The following is a 22153-nucleotide window of genomic DNA, read 5'->3' on the forward strand; positions in this document are numbered from 1 at the left end:
ACAGGCGATTGAAAACCCAACAATTCTGAGACATCACATATGTTTTGACAAGAAAACTATGGTGACGACATCACAATGTAATGTGTGAAAGGGATAGTTTACCCAAAAATGAAAATTACCCCATGATTTACTCATCCTCAAGCCATCCTGATGTATATGATTATCATTTTTTAGACAAACACAATCTTAGAGTTATATTAGAAAATGCTCTGGCTGTTTTAAGCTTTATAATGGTAGTTAATGGTGCAAAAATTTTAAAGCCCATTAAAGTCCATCCATCCTTTACAGAAGTTATCCACATGGCTCCAGGGGTTAAATAAAGGCCTTCTAAGGGCAATCGATGCAAAAAATGTCAAAATTTAAATGACAAGTTCTGTATTTTACACTTAAAGCCCTGTTTTCAGATTGTTTATGGTGAAATAGAACGGTTTTGACTGAAATTTCGACATATGCGGCTGCCCCGAGAATTTCCGTGTGTTTGCGTTTCACCTCTATAATGGGTGTATAGGTGCACTGGAACAATCCTTTCTAAAATGCATTAAACTTTCGTTTACAAAGACGTGAAACTCACCGAGTGATCAGGGGTGTTCACTGATATGCTCACACAAAAATTGCTGCAAAAGATGCTTTCCAACAGGTGTTTTAGCATTCGTTGTTAACTTGTGGACCTATTTTTCCAAACGCCTCACACCCGTACATTCTTCCGCTGAGAGCTTGAATAATAGACACACCAGCCCAGTTGGTGGCGATAATCCACCATTGCCAAGTGCAAGAATAGAAACAAAGTTCCCGGCGCGGAGTAATACCGTACCTCACAGCACATCTAATACAAGTCAATGGAGTTGGCAAAAACTATGATAAAACCTGCTGGAATGCGTAATTTGCAGCGATTTTTGTGTGAGCATACCAGTGAACACCCCTGACCACTCGGTGAGTTCACGTCTTTGTAAATGAAAGTTTAATGCATTTTAGAAAGGATTGTTCCAGTGCACCTATAAACCCATTGTAGAGGTGGGAGGTGAAACACAAACACCCGAAATAGGGCTGCAGCTATCGATTCTTTTTGTAATCGATTAATCTAGCCCTGAATCGATCGATTAATCGAGTAATCGGATAATTTTCTTTGTGTGTTTTTAAACAACCAAAACAAATAATGCATAACGAAAATGACTTGGCTGTAAAATGTTCAAGCATTTGGCTTTTATTTCTATAAAAACCAGAGGTATTTGGCTCCAAGAAATAAGCCTATTTATTTAAATGTTTTACCCATTTAGTGTTTATAAGTGCCAGTGCCAACAATAAAACACTTTAATTTATTAATATGCACAGCAGGTTTCATGCTGTAATCTAGCCCTGACATCAAAGTAAATATCTGGTTTATGTACATTTCTACACCTGCAGCATTTACCATTAGGCTACTAACAAATAATATATCATTTCTGGGGTGAGCCTATTTGCTATGGTAACAACCTGTGTGTATGCGCGCACGTGCACTTGTGTTTGTGTGTGTGCACGCGTTCTGTGCATGAGGAAGAGTGACACCCCAGTCAGACGTTCAGTTGCTTCATTGCATTTTGGTACTGCAGAAATACATACATTACTTTTCAATAGAACGCTGCATTTGGTTTGCATCACTTGCATTGCGGTGCATTTTAGGTTAAGAATCCGTTCGAAAAATCACAACATCACGTCCCGCTGTATACAGTGAATGCATGCTGAAATTATTGTTGCGTGGCTACATAAAAGTTTAAGCATATGTGATGCATTGCGAGATCGGTCTGACTCGCGTGAGAGAGAATAACTTCCTTATGCTAAACTCCAATAAGACAGAGATTATTATTATTGAACAAAATATGTCAGATTAAGTTGCCCATATATGATTGCACTGTGGTGCCGTTTTTTGGTACACACACCTGTAGTGCATGCGTGTGTGTTAGGTTCTTTTTTAATCTATACTGTCCTGCAATTGAACGTGAATACGTTTACTACTTAAAAACATCAAAGCTAAACATCATATCTAGTCAAACCGCATAACGACATCGCTACAAATACAGTATGGGATTAAAATCAGCGGAAGCTCCGTTACCTTGTTTTATCGACGCTTGGTGAAACAACAGTGGATGTTTTCAGTTCAGATGCTGAATGTAATGATCCCAAACTTTAGACAGTCTCTCTCTGCCGTTTATGGACATATTCGCTCCGCCATCGCGCCAACTAAATTCAAAATGTACCACGCGCTATGATGCGCTTCCTGAACATTGAACAACGGTCTATGTGAATCAGATCTCGGCGCGTGTAGTGCGCGTCATAGGAATTTAACGAGGCTTCGAGGCAGAATTTTTGCCTCGAGGAATTTTTTGAATCGAGTAAATCGAGTAACTCGATGAATCGTTTCAGCCCTAACCCGAAAATTCTCGGGGCAGCCGCATATGTCGAAATTTCAGTCAAAACCATTCTATTTCATCATAAACAATCTGAAAACAGGGCTTTAAGTGTAAAAAACCGAACTTGTCCTTTAAAACTAAAATAACTAGCTACCGGTAAAGATGTAGCATACGAGACGTAGTGGCGTAGTGATGTACTTTTTTTGATTCCTATTTCCTGACTGGCTTTTTTTGCTCTTTGAAACTATTGGATAAAACTGGATATACCTTATTTATCTGGTAAATAATAGTGACTTTATTTTTCATTAGAGAAACTATGTCATACATGTGTGTAGGCATTAGAATACATTTTCACATAATTTTCTTTACATTATGTAGGATGATTTTATGTAGAAAACAGTAAATCACAAAAAATGACATTAGCTGGGTCATTCGGCATCAATTCTGCCCTGCCAAGCCCTGGCCACATGTCCAGAAAATGGTTACCTATTTTGAAAAGACTTAAAATTGCGTGTGTTTGTCGGTGTGTCTGGGGATGTCTGAGATGATGAAAATGTTTAATTTTCTTTGGGATTATTAAATAAATCTTTTTGACCTCGAAATGATGGCAATCTGGGGGTTTCTATGCGAGTCAATGTGATTGTGAAGATGAGGACTTAAGCTCTGATGGAGATCACTGTGATGTGATTAGACTGACATTAGATCAGATTTTCAGGTTTGAGATTTTTTGATGAGATTATTTTGTGTTGTGAAGAGCTCTTTTCACCTGCAGCAGCAGTCAGATAACACACTCGACCGGCCTTGACTACAGCATCACGCCTGCTGTTTCACACTGCAGTCTGTGTGTATGCGAGCTTTAGTTAATATGAATGCTGAATGTCATTATAAAACATCATTGTAAAATCATTGTTTTCTCTCTCTCTTTTTCTCTCTGTCTTTATCTCTTTTTTTGCTCTCTTACTCCAGCAGATTGAGAGAAAGGTAAGCCATAAGAGAGACTTGATTTATACATTTTTGTTCTTCGTTTCTTTTATCTGTTATACTCTATTCTCACTATCTTTCTCTCTCTCACTCACTCACTCACTCACTGACTCACTCACTGACCGACTCACTCACTCACTGGCCGACTCACTCACTTCCTCACTCACTCACCGACTCACTCACTTACTCACTCACTCACTCACTCACCGACTCACTCACTCTCACACTCACTCACACACAATTGCTAACTCACTCACTCATCGACTCACTTACTCATTGACTCAGTCACTCTCTCACTCACTCACCCACACTCACTCTCACACTCACTCACTGACTGACTCACTCACTCCATGACTCACTCAATCCCCGACTCACTCACTGACTGACTCACTAACTCATTCACTCACAGACTCACTCACTCACTGACTGACTCACTCACTGACTCCCTCACTCATTGAACTCACTCGTCAACTCACTCACTCACTCACTTACTGACTCACTCACCCACTCACTCACCGATTAACTCTCTCACTAACTCTCACGCTCACTCTCTCACTCACTCACTTACTGACTCTCTCTTTCAAATTCAAATTGCTTTATTGACATGACATACTTCAGTACATATTGTCAAAGCATTGCACAAAACAACATAAAACATAACATACATACATATAATTATAAAAATAAATACAATGTTTAATGTGGATGTGTCTTCACTCACTCACTCATTCACTCACTTACACTCACTCACTCCCCGACTCACTCACTGAGTGACTGACTCACTCACTCACATACTGACTGACTGACTAGCTGACTGACTGACTGACTCACTTACTCCTTGACTCACTCACTGACTGACTGACTGACTCACTCACTCACTTACTCGTCGACTCACTCACTCACTCACTCACTCACTCACTCACTCACTCACTCACTCACTCACTTACTGACTCCCTCACCCACCCACTCACTCACTGACTAACTCACTCTCTCACACTCACTCACTCTCTCTCTCTCTCACTCACTCACTCACTCACTCACTCACTCACTCACTCACTTACTTACTTACTCACTCACTCACTCACTCACTCACTTTCTCCCTCACTCTCTCTCTCACTGACACACTTTCACTCACTGACTCTCTCTCTCTCTCACTGACTCACTCACCCACTCTCTCACTTTCTCTCACTCTATCTTACTCTCTCTCACTCTCTCTTTCACTCTAACTCTCACTCACTCACTTTTTCTCTCACTCTGTCTCTCTCACTCTCATTTACTGACTCACTCTCTCCTTACTCACTTGCTCCCTCACTCTCACTCACTCTCTCTCTCTCGCTCGTTCACTGACTCACTCTCTCTTTCTCTTACTCACTCACTCACTCACCAACACACTCACTCTCTCACTCTCTTTCTCTGCACATAGTTTTTGAATAACCCAGGTAGCCTAGTAGCCTAATAAAGGCTGTTTCATTTTTAAATTGAGCGATCATATAACTTGACATGTTGATGTCACATTCTGCTACTAACTTTATCTCGGTAATCTCCTGTAAGTAGACACATTATAGATTAAGCAATCATTGACTGCTAGTAACAAATCTCTTCAAATACTTCAGCAACCAGATTTTTGCTTTTGCATGAAGCTGCATCCACACCACTATATCAGTATAAATCCAAGACAGCCGATTTAACCACTGATATATTGACGAATCCAAAAATTACTAGTGCGCCCTAAACAAAATCTCTTTTGGGGGGGTTCTCACCCAAAGGAATATTTCACCCACTTGTATAAATCTATCTGGTTGTTGTGATTATACATTTTGGTTTATGTTTTCTTTGACACATAAGCGACGTTCAACTCACAAGATCGTAGGTTCGAATTCCACCTCTGCTATGCCCCATTCACATGCTTATCAATTTGTCCTATATATACAAGTCAAAATAATTAAATGAATATGAAAATAAGAAATTGAAATAGGTTTTTATAAAATATTAAATTAGCGAGGGTCACGTCCTGTAGCTGGGAAGTGGTCAAGGTCAAGGGGGACAGATGTGTAGAGGCAGGTGCGATAGGACAGAGAATCACAGATAAGAGAATAAAAGATTCCACCGCTGATGTTATCTCTTTCTGCATCCACATACACTAAGCCTCTTGCATGCCGGTAACGGTTTCTAGATGAAGCCTGTCATGAACCGATGCCCTTGAAATAATAATAATAGGTGAATGTCGTCTCTCACAATACCAGCGACCTAAGACCATAATGACTCTCATCTTATTAGGACAGTGCATATTGCGCTCACCTGTGTGGAAATTATGGATTAGTTGTTGTGATTTACATTTACACATCCAGTTTTGTGACTCAGTCCATGGGTTTTTCTGACAGTATGTGGTTTTGTGTTTTCTCCACAGGCTAAACAATTGGAGGAGAAAGACAAAGAACTCAGGAAGCAAGATGCCTTCTACAGAGAGCAAGTGGCTAAACTGAAGGAAAGGGTATGACCGATACATTTTCTGTTACATTATCCACAGTTCCTGGATGTATACACAATGAACACTAAAGCACTACATTACGTGATGCGATAACCATAATGTTCTGCAGTAACTCACTAATGCGCAAAGCCATCTGGCTTAGAGGCAGAGACCGAGACAGTCTGTACTGTATTACTTTACTGTATTAAAAAAAAAACTTTAGGTTGAAAGTAACACAATTGGTTATTTGGCAACTCAACCATGGGTCATTTTCACATTTAATGGCTACCCCTAATTTTTCAACCTAATCTCAGGGCAAGTTGTGGTGATGTCATGAAATATTTGATTCGTTCATGTTCTGCTTTTTTCGTGCCATTGAGCATGAATGTCATTTTGGTATCACTCAGCACAAATTTCTTTAAATCGTTTTTCGTGTCCGTAGCACAACTTTCATTTACGTGTCATTTAATGTATTGTTTTCTCATTGTTTTTTTTCTATTTCATTGCTTGGGGTTAGGTTTAGAAATTTCAGACATCCTAAACCAATACATAAAAATGACATCCTAACCCAAAGCCCAAATCTAACCCCATACCCAAGTGACAATGATTTAAAAATAGAGAAAAAAAGGAAAAAAAATAAAACATAAAATGACACGAAAAAGAAAGTTGTGCTACGGACACAGAACACTATTTATAGACAGTTTCAGCAGTAACAACTGCTTTCGCGGTCAACACGTAACTTCCGGTAAACTCCGCTAAGAATAAATAACGACAAAGTCCTTTATAGTAGTTTATTTATATAACAAGCAAAATAACATAGATTACCTAGGAAATCAAAACATTTGTTATTTTCGACGAGGTATTTGTTCAAGAGTTCAATTCAGGGTTTTCACGAGTCCTTAAAAATCCTTGAAAGTTTGTGAGTCTGGGGAAAAAATGGCCCTGGGAAGTTTTTGAAAATATACATACATAAATACAGGTCATTTAAAGTGCTTGAATCTATTCTATGCAAGAAGGGAATAAAATCCATATTATTCCCTGTGTAGTGTAGGATAATATCATAAAAATTCTAGACTTTTTAAGCACACATGCTAAACTGTTCGCTTTAAATGCTTATATCTATCTGTATGCAAATGTTAATTCATACCAAAATGCTTTTTTGCATAGTTTTGTTTGACACATGAAAACGTCTCGGGTTATGTATGTAACTGTTGTTCCCGGAGAAGGGAACGAGACGCTGCGTCTTCCTTGCCATACTTCCTGCGTCCCTGTAGCGCCGTCTTTGGCAATATTTCAGATATTTCAGCGATATATTTCATGACTCCCACGTCACCCTGTCTTTGTCGTTAAGCCTTACCATTAGTTGAATTTGATATACACATTCAGACGCACTTACCCCTGGAAGCGTCCCCAAAGTGTCACCGCAGTGCCACAGTGCGAGTTCCCTCGAAAGGGAACTGTAACAATGTATTTTAAAAGGAAACACGATGTAACCTTGCTCTCACTTAAATTTGTGTCCCCACATTTAGTCCTTGAATTCTTCGAGGGTATTGGACCTGGAAAGTCCTTGAAAGGTCCTTAAATTTGAAGTCAACTAAGGTGTGGGAACCCTGTTAGCAACTAGTCAGACCATCAAAAAAAAAATTATACCGGAAGTAAAGTTCCGACCAGATGCGTAATCGCGTCACCGCATGTGCGTCCAATGAAACTGTCTATGTTAATTTGTTCTGAGTGACACGAAAAAGACATTCGTGCTCAGTGGCACGAAAAAAGTGGAAAATCGTGTCCATGAACACAAATAAATAAATCAAATACTTTGTGACTATACCAAGACTTGCCTTGGTTGATTTTTTTGTTCTAGAGGTTAAACCAGCCTCCATTACTAACACCTAATACGTCCAGTGTCCGAATAATACAAATGGTGAGGCGCTTCCCATGATGATGCTGGTGGAATATTGCGTGACTGAAAAAGACTCAATCAGATTCGAGAACCAAAAAGAACTGTTGTATAAATGAATATATATGTATAAGTGAATGTATATATTATTTTTTTCGTCCATTATAGCCTTTATTTGATAGTATGCAAGAAGAAGAAAAGACAGTACAGGGTGGAGAGAGGGTTACAGAATTGGCAAAGAACCTCGAGGTGGGATTCAAACTCGGGTCGTCAAAATTTGCGCATCATATGTCAGAGCACCACATCATCATCAGCTCCAATTATAAAATGTTACGTTTGATGTGATGCTCATGTCAGGTGTCTATCAACGTATTTCAGACTAAAATGTCGAATTTTAGACAAAAGTGATATTTCAATCATGATACGTATTTGAGCGATTTATTATTAACGAGATTAATATAATTGATGTGTGATTTCTTCTGCTTTTCCACAAAAATAATTAGTTTCTCTTCTGAATGGGTGGGCCAGCTGTCAATCTGAGTGACCCTCGACACTGGTACAGTATATACAAATAAATAGCATTTTGAAAAACCAATGTATCGTTGATGGTGATCTGAACCAGTCTATTCCAATATGCAAAATGCCTGAAAGCTTATCTTGCTCACATAGAGGGACAAATTAAAGTCATTCGTTATCGACAACGTGCCGCAATTGCAGTACACAGACACTAGACCGATATTATTTCCTGAAAGTTCTGTTTCTGACAGATGAGACTTTGTTTGTGTCCATAAAACGTGCTGATGATGCACACTGCGGCTAGCTTTAGCTCTGGCTTTGTCTTTTTACCAGGATACGGCAATTTTAGCTATGCACACGACGGCGTTATTGATCTCTCACAGCTTCATCAATCACTTATTGAGCACAGGACTGTGTCAGGTTATACACAAACACATACATGTGCACACTTATCACATCCCTTCTGAAATGCACACACTTGGGTAGACACGGGTGTCTGTGAGCTGTATGGATTTGTGAATCAGGATTTATTGGTTGGCTATATGCAGGGTTTTACACAAGGTGATCATCATATATTATTTTATACAATATTCATTGGGTGCAAACAGAATTTTTATATAATACCTCATTTTTAATATACATCGTTTGTCGTATCATTTTGTGTGTGATGTATTGATGCATTGTGGACAAATCATGTAATTGTGTTTGTCTGCTGGAATAAAATAACCATTGAAGATAAATGTTGCATAGTGGGTAGTGCACATTACATTGTGGCTGGCTGACAGATAAGACAGTTTCTCCAAATAGGAAATCAATATTATGCTCAAACATGCACACACATTTGGGTCTGTGCCCATTTAACTTTTGGTTTTATTTAAGGTCTATCCTTTACAAAAAACAACTGGATTGATTCAGAATAACACAATATTATGTTTTGACTGCGTCTAATCTCTCTTCTCCAGTGCTTTCCGTTTTCTCAAGTTTTCAGACTGTAACAGTACCAACAACAATAGAGAGAGAGAGATACAGAGCGAGCGAAAAGAAGAAAGCGCTGATATATATTACACGTCTCTTTCAATACACTTTGCTCATTTATCAGTGGCCAGCATTTGACAGCCCATCACAGCTCTTGAGATGCCGACTGCCACCTCCAGCCTACTTATTGGCATGACCGCTCAAATTGCCTGTGTGTGTTCATATATACGCATCACATTTTCACCCAATTATTTGCTATACAACAATCTCATATTTCAAATTAGCGCTCGCCATTCCCCATTTTAACCTTTTTTTGCACTATTGTAAGCTATGTCTTCTTTAATGCTCATTGATCATCCTGGAGAAAGCTGTAGTTTAAAGTAAAGCACTGAAGTCTTCAAGAGGCCGGCTAATGTTTGTTAACCTGATCAATGGAATTTCAGTGACATGAAGGGCACTCGACATTGGCTGCTGTTGTTTTTGCTCATAATTAAAAGTCGTTATCGCTTTCTTTTTTCTTTTTTCTTTAAAAAGAAAGACGAAAAATGTGTGTTTCATTAGCCTCTTTCACACAGTAGTTCTAGTAAATTACCATGAATTTACCAGAATGAATTTACCAGTAAATACAAAAATTTGCTGTAAACGGAAGTTACCTGTGGCGCGCGGCCGGCGAGCTCCGTGTCGTATTTGTAAACAATGTTGGGTTATGACTTAATATCGTCGGCCCGTATTTTCTTGTTTTCACATCTGTGGCAAACGGTCGCGAAGTTGCTCGTGACCAAACAACATTGCGTTAGGTGGCGTCAAACGGAACCTGGGTTTGCACATTAGGCTTTACAGAGGGTGTGCTAAGGACATCGGCAATTTGGCAAATAGATGGTAAGCTGTTTTAAACAACTTTGAAGAAATGTGGATGTTAACTTAAGGTGTGGTCGACTTTTAAGCATAACGTGTGTGGAAACATCCGTAAACGCGTCACCTGTATAAAAACGTTCTGATTGGCGCGATCTGTCAGCGCGGTCTGATGTCGTCCGTTCTAAATGCCATAATTCCTATATTTTTCGTTCACATATAGCGCTTACCGGTAAATTACTGGTAATGTTACAACCTTTCTTACTGGTAAATTGGGAGCACTGATTTACCGGAAAGGTTCTGTTCACACATGACCTGTTAACTGCAATTTACCAGTAAATTACCAGTAAAGACTGTATGTGTGAAAGGGACTATTGTCATAGTCTGGCTTGAAACCCCATGATCTTATCCCAAGTTCATTCATTTAAGAGATAATCTCAGTAGGAAAATTCCCAGAAAGCATTGCACGTATCCCAAAAGAATTGAGGTTGTAAGAAAGGACAATTAATGTGATATTGTAAGCTAAGTAACAATATTTTAAGAGTTTGCTTCCAAAACGTAATAAATCCATTTAGGCTAATTTGGGTAAAAATTTGTTTTCTATACCAAGAAAGTGACAAGATGAAAACCACTATTTTCTGTTACGTAACTTTCACATAGCATCTTTAGGTTATAATAACAGTAAAAATTCAAATCCATAATTTGATTTTCAAAAATTTATTATAAAAACTGATTATTTTTCTCATCGTGAATGTTAATCTGCATGTAAACCCTCGTTTTAAAGAGCTGAACCATAACTCCTGTTTGCGATGATATGTGCGTCCTCACTACGGCACGCCCCTTACGGGATTGTTTCCGCCTCTTGTTCACATAGAATGCTTTCCGTAAATGTTTTAGTAATGTTACTAGGTCCTCTTTACGGGAGCGATCCCAGAACAATTACAGGACGTATTTGTGTTCACACAGAAGCCTCTCTGTCAATTTATGGAAATTTTCTGATACCAAAGTGCTGTGTGAATGGGGTTCAAGTCTTTACGATTACTTGGAAATGAAATGCAGGGATGTTTGATTAGAGTTGGAGCTAAACAGTGGCCCTCACCCAGGATTCCTCACCCCTGCTATAACCCATTGGTTGGGTTTGTCCCATATTTGACCCAACCATGTTTTTAACATTTTGGTTGAAATAACCCAGCATATGTTAATTTAAACCAAACGGTTGGGTTGTTTATATACTCAAACATGGTAAAACATTCCAACATTTGAAGTGGTCCAACATTTGAAGTGTATCAAAAAAGTTCATAAAGTTGTTTTAAGAAAAAGTGTATGAAAGGTTTTGATCCACTTTAAATGTTGACTAGTGTAGCATCAGTTCAAAATAATAACAAGTTCTCAATTCCCAAACTACCAGGCCTAAGCTGAATGTTTACTCTGCAGTCAAAGCTTTAAAGGATTAGTCCATTTTCTTAAAAGAAAAATCCAGATAATTTACTCACCACCATGTCATCCAAAATCTTGATGTCTTTCTTTGTTCAGTTGAGAAGAAATTATGTTTTTTGAGGAAACATTTTTCTAATTTTAATGGACTTTAATAAAGCCCAACATTTAATACTTAACTCAACAGTTTTTTTCAACGGAGTTTCAAAGGACTATCTCGTCTAGATCCAGTCGTGATGCGTCAGCTGACCCCACGCAATACGTCACAGAGGACGAACGCGAAACTCCGCCCCAGTGTTTACAAGTGTGTTGAAAGAGGACCGTTCCTACTTTTTTGTATGTCAACTGATACTAATTAATGTCTTTGTATCAGTTTATTGGTTTAAATGGTCCGCAAATGTGCGTTTTATATATATAACACGTGACCTCCCTACGTCACTACGCATTTACGTTGGGTCGCGCTGAACCGGACCTGGCCGAAAAGTTGTGGTTTAAAGGTACATATTTTTTGTTTTTCTTGTCAGAAGTGACAGTTATTTCGCTGGATGGGACCCTGGTGCCTCGTTTGGGATTGTTTGTGGTCCTTTGAAGCTCCGTTGAAAAAGAAACTCTTTAGTGTTGAGTTAAGTATTAAATGTTGGGCTCTATTGAAGTCCATTAAAATTAGAAAAATTCTGCAATGTTTTCCTCAAAAAACATAATTTCTTCTCGACTGAACAAAGAAAGACATCAACGTTTTGGATGACATGGTGGTGAGTAAATTATCTGGATTTTTCTTTTAAGAAAATGGACTAATTCTTTAATCAGGGCTGGTTACCTGGTAACATTATACAGCGTTGTCGTAGTAACCTGTTGATGCTGTACATATGATAAAATGTAAAATTTGTAACTCTGCTCTGCACGTATATTGCACGTCTCTTTTGTTTCCTGCGCTTGCTGACAGCATAGTTAAGACGGTGTGGTGTTTTAGTTAAGATCCGTGTGTGGTCATTATCTTTTCCTCCCTGTAGACGAGACGCAGGGAAAGGACAGCGTCTGTCTCTGCACGAGGTCTAGTTAATTTAATTAGCAGAGTTTTATCTAGGCAAGGAACCCAGCTAGAGGTCCGAGTTCAAGATAATGTCTTTATGCTTTTCAGTTATAAACAACAATGCAAGAATATGAATGATAGGAATAGCCCCCTGAAAATGAAAAGTTTGTTATCTATTAACAGTACAGCGTCTTGTCATTCCAGACTCAAGCTTTTTGCTTTCTTGGAACACAAAACAATTGTGTTGGTGTTTTCCTTTCAATAAACTTATACAGTGAGCAGGGACTTTCACGAAAAAAAATTGTAAAGACCTTTATATACTGTAAGCAGTTGATCTCTTTTTTACTTAAAGGCCCACCATTGTCAACATTATTTGAAGCCCCCCCCCACTCAAAATGGTATGTGCAATAAAATAGAGCTGTGAATATTGAGAAAGAGAAGAAAGAAATGTGTAAATGCAGTTACAACTTTGTAACAACACTGTACTTAATTTAATGTGTAATTTAATGTTTTGGGCGTTCATCTCGACTGTAACGTCACAGTTGGTGTTATGTTGAGATTGGCCTGTTTTCTTGCGATCTTTTGCAAGCATAAGGTTTACATAAGAAGGAGAATCATGTTTGAGGCTCACGATACACTCACCTAAAGGATTATTAGGAACACCATACTAATACTGTGTTTGACCCCCTTTCGCCTTCAGAACTGCCTTAATGTTATGTGGCATTGATTCAACAAGGTGCTGAAAGCATTTTTTAGAAATGTTGGCCCATATTGATAGGATAGCATCTTGCAGTTGATGGAGATTTGTGTGATGCACATCCAGGGCACAAAGCTCCCGTTCCACCACATCCCAAAGATGCTCTATTGGGTTGAGATCTGGTGACTGTGGGGGCCATTTTAGTACAGTGAACTCATTGTTATGTTTAATTTGAAATGATTCGAGCTTTGTGACATGGTGCATTATCCTCCTGGAAGTAGCCATCAGAGGATGGGTACATGGTGGTCATAAAGGGATGGACATGGTCAGAAACAATGCTCAGGTATTTAAATGATGCCCAATTGGCATAAAGTGTGCCAAGAAAACATCCCCCACACCATTACATCATTGCATTAATGAGAAATTGAACAGGTGTTCCTAATAATCCTTTAGGTGAATGTATGTCATTACCATGTACATAACTTTTATTATTCATCTATGCCTAGGTAAGTAAATACAGTTTTACATTCTACTCCACCTTTAATGTAAAGTCTTCTGAATTAAATTAGGCATGTGTTGTGTAACTATGTAATAATGTTACCAATATGTTTGTAAAGACATTTTCCTTTCTCACACTGAAGATAGGCGTTATATTCTGACATTGTATAACAGCTTTGTTTATGTACCCGTGCTAGTTTGTGAATTTCCACCAGTCTGTTTTGTTTCGCGGTCTCCCGCAGTAAGAGAGTGATAGAAGGATTGACTCCACAGGCCTCTGCTCCGTTCTCCTTCCCTGTTTGCAGTCGCCAGTTTTGATTTGTTCAACCTCAGTCTCGCGCCTCCACCGGTGCACTGCGGAGCCAATATGGCCGCCGTGCTGTTGAGCCATAATGGCTGTCACAGTGGGGTTTCCTTCCACATCCTCTCTGGTCTGTGAGAGATAACACAGCCTGCTGATTACCAAACCACTGCTCAGATCTCTCATTATAAAGCCTGGGAGATTTCATTTGAACGTGGGGTTGTTTCTTTAAACCAATGGCAAAAGTAGCTCTGTCATTACTCCGTAAAAACCCTGTGTGCGCAAGATTAAATGATAAATTAAATATCTTTATTTTATCAAGCTGAGAGTTTTTTGTCAGTTTGTTTTACTGCTCATACTTTTGGTCAACAGACCCGATATGTAAAATCTGGATGTAGCATGTCCACCTCGTGAATACAAACTGGTCTGTAAATAAGTGCTACTTTGAATGCAGTACATACTTTACCGTCGTATACGATTTCAGGTGGATTAAAAGTTGAATCGGAAAATACTGGGCAAGATTAACACTGGGGAAACAGCAATTACATTTTATGTAACATTTAGTTTTATAACCACAATCTGATACGCAGGCTGTGGCAGATGAAGGTGAGGGTATAAGGTTTCATAAAAGAGCACGTGGGAGGTAGACCTGGCCTCTCAGACTGATGGAGGAGCCACCAAATCAGCGTGTGAACAATTCAACATCGAAATCCCACTCTCTCATTAATCAAGGGAAATGACGGACCTCCAAAAATACACCAACACTCAGGTCATAAGGTTGTAGAATGTGTGTGTTTGTGCATGCGTGTGTGTCTCTCTCTCTCTCTTTCTGTAATCAGTGTCTTTGCTGGTCAGCGTCCTCTTAGTTCAGTACTGATTACCACTGACTCCTCCTATTAGTTTAGCATCATCACAGCATGCTACTAAAATCACTGCTGTTGTTCCTCTTCCAGGCCAGTCGAAGCCTTATAGGGTTAACCCTTGGCAATTCACATAGCGATATCGGATATAGTAGTACTTCAGTACAAAGACAATGGTTACATTTAAGATGCTAGTGTTTTTACAAAGTCTGCTTAAAACCTCCTGTTGACAGGTATCGGAAATTAGCATGTATGCTAAAACATTCGAACAAAGCACATGGTTTGTCCAATGTAATTCTGATGCCCTGTCAAATAAACAATAAACAACTACCATATTTTCCGGACTATAAGTCACATTTTTTATAGTTTGGCTGGTCTTGCGACTTATAGTCAGGTGCGCCTTGTAAGTCAGTATGAATTAATTTTGATATATATGAACCAAGATACATCATTACCGTCTACAGCCGTGAGAGTCCGCTATATGCTGCTCCAGTATTTATGTAATTCAATGGATTCAGTGATGTGGAATGAAGAGTTTGCGAACTTGATGCACGTTGGCTTTTCTGTCAATTTAGCCTATTTAGCCCTTCCAGGTATGTTCAGTATGCTATTGTGTATCGTATGATAATGTTACGTTAATGTGTGGACATCTGTTCAGCTTATTTTTTTCGGCAAGTTTAAGTCATTAATTATTAAATCGATCCTCTGAGTTACGGATCGATCTTTAGAAATTAACATGAAAATCGATTCAGAATCGGTGAATCGATTTTTTTCAACACATCCCTAGTTGAAAGAGGACCGTTCCTAAGTTGTTGTATGTCAACTGATACTTATTAATGTCTTTGTGTCAGTTTATTGTTTAAAATGGTCCGCAAATGTACGTTTTATATATGTAACACATGACCTCCCTACGTCACTACGCATTTACGTTAGGTCGCGCTGGACCGGACCTAGACGAAAAGTTGTGCTTTAAAAGAGCATATTTTTTATTTTTCTTGTCAAAAATGACAATCCTTTCGCTAGATAAGACCCTTATGCCTCGTTTGGGATCGTTTATAGTCCTTTGAAACTCCGTTGAAAAAAACTGTTACGTGTTGAGTTAAGTGTTGGTGTCTATTAGTCCATTAAAATAAAAAAATCCTGCAATGTTTTCCTCAAAAAAACATAATTTCTTCTCGACTGAACAAAGAAAGACATCAACATTTTGGATGACATGGTGGTCAGTAAATTATCTGGAATTTTCTTTTAAGAATATCCTTTAATATCCTAATAGATGGAGTTCAATTGCTTAGTAGTGTTTACTGTAATTTAGCATAAAACCGTGAAATTTGGTTATCATGACAACCCTAGTATCACATCATTGACTGACAGCAGACAAATGATTTTTTACTTGACGTGCAGTCCATCAAAAGCTATACAGTGGCTTCACTAAAAGCCTAAGATATAATTATTGATCTTCATGGCTGTTGCCTTTCATTTGTATTGATTGTGTGTGTGTGTGAGAGCGGATGAACCGCTCTGTTTGTGATTGAGAACTCTCTTTATGGGTGGAGCTTGATTGAGTATTTGTTGTCACATTCTCAAATTCACTTTTCCGTTTTTTTCTTTTCGAATCGTCCACATGATCACTTTATTTAGGTGCATTCCAAGACACAAGCACATTTCACTTTCGAAAAAATCAGGGTTTGGAATTGGCATCATATTTTAGGCCATTTTGTATGTTGACACTTTTTTATTGAGCCTTGCACAGGCTGCTGCTGTAGAAAATTATTTTAATAATGAAGTTTTATTGACGTGTTTCCCGTACAGTAGCACAAGAAGGCGAAAACCCAACGGGTGGCAGCTACTGCTGTTTTGAAGCTTTGTTTTACAAGGTTTTCATGGGTAGAAATCTGGCTTTACTGCAGGAAACAGAGGGAGAAGGATGAATTAACAAGCTTAGCTTTTGATTTGAAAAGCAAAGGTTTGTTATTGCATATATTTTTCAATCTGACGAATACATTTCTCTGTCTCTCCATTCAGAGTGCCCAGATCTTCAAGGTGACCAATGAGAACTATCACAAAGCAGCAGATGAGGTCAACGCCAAGTTCAAGTAAGTACAGCCAACACGGAAGTGACTTCTTGATTTTTTTCAACCTTATGTTGTTTAAAACCTGTATGAATGTATTTTTTTCTGATGAACACAAAATAAGATATTTTGATAAAATATGGTAAGCACACAGCTCATTGTAACCATTGACTTCCATAGTAGGAAAAACAAATGCGATGGAATTCGATGTGTACCTTCAACTGTGTGCTAACCATCATTTATCTTCAGTGTTGTGGGTAACGCATAACAAGTAACGCGCATTACCTAAAAATATTACTTTTCTGAAGTAGCACGTAAAGTAATGCATTACTTTATAAATGTACACATTAATATTTAAGTTACTTTTCAGTTTAATTAATTAAATTTAAAATAATGTACTAATTTAAACTGAACATATTAACGTAGAATTACGCACTTTGTGCGTCTGAGCGGGAACCGTTTGAGTCAGAAACAGAGATGGCAGGCCAGAGCTTGACATTTTTGCGATCATAAAAAACACCTGCAAGGCCTGAAAGAGATCAAGCCTCAGCCAAGGAAGAAAAAGTAACGCAAAAGTAACATAAACGTAACCTAAAAGTAACGTAAGCATTACTTTCCATGAAAAGTAACTAAGTAACGCAATTAGTTACTTTTTTGAGGAGTAACTTAATATTGTATTGCATTACTTTTAAAAGTAACTTTCCCCAACACTGTTTATCAAAATATCTTCTTCATCATTTATTGCAATACTTGCGCAATATTGTAAATATTTGTAAAGTTACTACCGTCAAACTAGGTGGGCGTGGTTTTAGCAACCAGCCACCTCAGCTCCACCCACTTTTCACTCTTTCCCCATTTCGATTATCCGCGAGTAATCCGCTGCCAAGATGGCGCCGTCAGGCTCTGCCAACTATTGGCTTCAAAAATGCTCTTCACAGGTGACGTCACAGTCCATTTTTTTTATCGTAACTGTCATCCCTACATGCAAATACAACTTTCCCAGGTAAATTTGAACATATCAAAATTGTCGTCACGAACATGGACATTAGACATAGCTGGAAACTGAAGTGCCTGACATTTTGGCTCCATACATCTTAATGCGGCCTATTAGCCCCAATAGTAATGCATGTTGGTAAAGGGGAAGTGAGCAGAGACTAGCCTGTTTCAGGACTAGCCCGGGCTCGCAAATCACATTAGACTATCATTATCCCTTCTTCCTCAGTGCCAACACAGGGATCATCGTCTCTTTAGAAATGTCAGAAATTGATTTGTGGTGTCCATCGGGGCAGAATTGGAGTCGGGAGGGGGGAGGTTGCGCAGCTAATGCTAAATTGCATTAGGAAATGCATTAAAATAACATTAGCCTGACATGGTTCTCCGCACAGGCTTGCGCCCGGGTGTCATGTGACCAGCGGGCCCGCAGTGAATGCTGCGATTGGCTGATTGCATTAGAGAGGTGCATTAGCCGTGCTGTGATTGGATTACGGCATGGAGGGAGGAGTGTGCGATAGGGTTTTTTTGGATGTAATGAAATGCATTTAGGGTCTGGTGTTACACGAGAGGCATAAGCTCTACTGACTGCTAATCTGGTTTAAATGCATGCGTGCGAGTGAGAGAGAAAGAACGAAAGAAAGTTTAGGTCTGTATGAATGACGGGTCACAGGTGTGTTTTAAATAGCAAAGGGGGATGTTTCTGTTATACATTAGAAAGACTTTTATATCTAGATTGTTTTTCCCGAGTGGATGTAGTACAATAATATTCATCCTCTGAAGGGAGAACAGGAGATAAGATCATATCAGGAAATGGGTTGGGTAGTAAAAATTAAATATATTTGGTCCAAGCCTTTTGATTTCCTGAAAGTTGAAACTGCCCCAGAGATAAATAAAGAAGTCCAAATCTCCATAATTGATGGAATTAACATGAGTTTGATCTGATTATCTTTGTTCTTGAAATTGAAAACTGTCTTTTATTTTCTCTGTAGCAAAAATACAGCTTTGACTGTTATTAATTCAGCTATAAATAACGCTTACCCATGTGGCTTACAAAGATATCTGTGGATCGACTACATTTAACCAATCAGTGCTCTTTAATGAGGGTTGATAGTAATGTTTTCCCAAGACCAAAATCGGGATGTTGATCGCACGAGACACCTGTTACACGCACTGACATATGAACACACACACTGTGTCAAGCTGCATAACTGTGGATGCTGGGTGAATTTGCTCGTAGGAGTGAAGGAGTGTGATGTTGTCTTTAGCCACCTGTCAGCGTTGACCTTTGTCATCCTTGTGTTGCTATGTCGAAGCATGCAGTCTGTGTGTTTGTCATGTGTCCCTTGGGGGCTGCCGTGCTCTGTGACAAAAGCAAACGGCAAGATGACACATAAAAGCTTCACTGCTGCGAATTCCTGAATGTTCTGCTATTTTTCTTCCAAATGGATTTTGATGTTCCTGCTTGTCTGCTTTAGTTCATTTTGAGGAATGAGCAGAGATACTGGCCTATAATCCGTATATATCGGACTCTAATTGGTGTATTTCAGTCTGTAAATGGTGTGTATATCAGTCAATAATCTGTAAATATCGACCTATAGCCATATACATTACCCTACAATTGGTATATGCAACAAATAACCGGTATAAATCAACTTGTAATTGGTATACCTTAGTCTATGATCAGTATATACCAACATAAAACCGGTATATATCGGCATGTAATTGGTATAGTTCCACCTGTAATCGATATAATTCGGCCTGTAATTGGTGTATTGTATATATCAGTCTATAATCTGTATATATCGGCCAGTAATTGGTATACATCAGCCTATGATCAGTATATACCAACATATTACCGGTATATATCTTCCTGTAATTGCTGTATATACTGGCCTATAATCTGTATATATCAGCCCATAATCGTTGTACATATCAGTCTATAATCTGTATATATCGGCCTGTAATTGGTGTATTTCGGTCTGTAATTGGTGTGTATATCAGTCAATAATCTGTAAATATCGGCCTATAGCCATATACATTACCCTACAATTGGTATATACAACATATAACCAGTATAAATCAACCTGTAATTGGTATACATTAGCCTATGATCAGTATATACCAACATAAAACCGGCATATATCGGCCTGTAATCAATATTTTGTCCTGTAATTGGTGTATATCGGCCTGTAATTGGCGTATATACTGGCCTATAATCTGTGTATATCAGCCTGTAATCATTGTATATATCAGTCTATAATCTGTATATATCGGCCTGTAATTGGTATACATCTGCCTATGATCAGTATATACCAACATATTACCGATATATATTGGCCTGTAATTGCTGTATATGTTGGCCTATAATCTGTGTATATCAGCCTGTAATAATTGTATATATCAGTCTATAATCTGTATATATCGGCCTGTAATTGGTATACATCAGCCTATGATTAGTATATACCAACATATTACAGATATATATCGGCCTGTAATTGCTGTATATACTGGCCTATAATCTGTACATATCAGCCCATAACCGTTGTATATATCAGTCTATAATCTGTATATATCGGCATGTAATTTGTATATATATCGGCCTGTACTTAATATACATCAGTCTACGAGCAGTATATATCAACATATAACTGGTATATACTGGCCTGTAATTGGTAAATATCGGCGTATAATCTGTATATATTAGCCTATAATTTGTATATATCAGCCTATAATCGGTATACGTCAGCCTACAGTCGGTATTGGCAAATATAAGCATTTTATTTATTAATGTGTACATATCAGCCTACGACCGTATACATTGCCCTACAATCAATATATACCAACATATAACCCATATATACATATATCGGCCTGTAATTGGTATATATTGGCCTGTAATTGGTGTATATACTGACCCACAATCTGTATATATCAGCCCATAATCGTTGTATATATCAGTCTATAATCTGTATATATCTGCCTGTGATTGGTATACATCAGTCAACAATCAGTATATACCAACATATAACTGGTGTATATCGGCCTGCAATTGGTATATAACGGCATATAATCTGTATATACCAGCCTAAAATCAGCATATGGTCGTTATCAGCAGATATAAGCATTTCTGCCCACTATCGGACATCAGTCAATTATTTAAAATAGCCCATAATCAGGGCAGATTATATCCTTGCAATCGAAAGAGATGAAAAAATACATTACAATTATTTTGAATTGGGCATTTCTCTCTTCATATTGCTAAATACTCCTATTGCATTGTGTATTTGCATGAAAAATGACTTAAGACTGAGTTTGTGGTTTGTTGAAAGGGCTCTCACTTGGAAAAGTCCCACCATTCACAGCGAGAATTCGCTCCATAATTGGCGTCTGTATAGAAATAACTCCGTTTGAGAGGCCATGACGTTTGCCTGCCTATTGAAGCACAGCTTGACCTGTCTTAGTGAACACAATTATAGCTATTACAGCCAAATATAAGTAACCGGCAGTCGAGCGGCCATAATATTTAGGAGAAGTATTCTATTTTAAAAGAGGTCAGCGGACGGCTTAACCGTCGAGAATATCAACACAGAGCTGAGCAAGATCAGAACCAACACGCACTTAAAGTTACAGCCCGCCAGCCACAGGTTATCAAACCCTCGCCTACCTGAAAATATCTCTCCAGACTTTAGCCAGACCATCTTTACTGCAACTGGGATTACCTATATATCATCCTCTTATCTATCCTCAACCCATCTTTCCGTCTTTTTTTGTGCCTTTCTCATCCTCGATTCTGACCTTTGCTTGTATCCTCCATCCAAACCCTTTCTCCATTTCTAATTCTCCCTTATTGTTTTTATTCATGCTGGTAATAGAACCGGTATTAGGTTGTACTTAAGCCTGCTGCCTCTCCTTTGTCTTTCAGTGAAACTGATGGATGCTTTTAAAAAGCGATGAAAATGAGTGTTAGACACATTTCTTCGGCTTCGACCTACAAACTCTTTTCTACAACAATTTCTTTTTCTCGGATTTTATAATCAAGGTTGGAATTAGGAACAGGGTTAGGGCTCAGAATGACATTTTTAACCAATCATTAAGTATGCCAGCTTTAAATCAACATACAAAATTAAAAATTTTCGCAATGTGCGGCAAACATCTGTGTACGCATATGAGTCAAATAAAAAAAATTTTTTCAATAATTG

At 38.4% G+C, this 22153-nt stretch overlaps 1 protein-coding gene across 2 annotated transcripts in view; it reads left to right on the top strand.

The window, feature by feature from the left end:
• The window catches only part of chchd3a (coiled-coil-helix-coiled-coil-helix domain containing 3a), a 96071-nt gene that overhangs the window by 56267 nt on the left and 17651 nt on the right, over nucleotides 1-22153 (top strand). Inside the window, exons 5-7 of one of the 2 annotated variants that reach the window (XM_073868414.1) lie at nucleotides 3351-3365; nucleotides 5773-5856; nucleotides 16915-16981. In XM_073868414.1, coding sequence (XP_073724515.1) covers nucleotides 3351-3365; nucleotides 5773-5856; nucleotides 16915-16981 — 166 coding nt within the window. The remainder of the gene's footprint in view (nucleotides 1-3350; nucleotides 3366-5772; nucleotides 5857-16914; nucleotides 16982-22153) is intronic. The other variant, XM_073868419.1, reaches the window with a different exon arrangement.

Source organism: Misgurnus anguillicaudatus, chromosome 1 (assembly GCF_027580225.2).
Source record: "Misgurnus anguillicaudatus chromosome 1, ASM2758022v2, whole genome shotgun sequence".
NCBI classification, from domain to species: domain Eukaryota; kingdom Metazoa; phylum Chordata; class Actinopteri; order Cypriniformes; family Cobitidae; genus Misgurnus; species Misgurnus anguillicaudatus.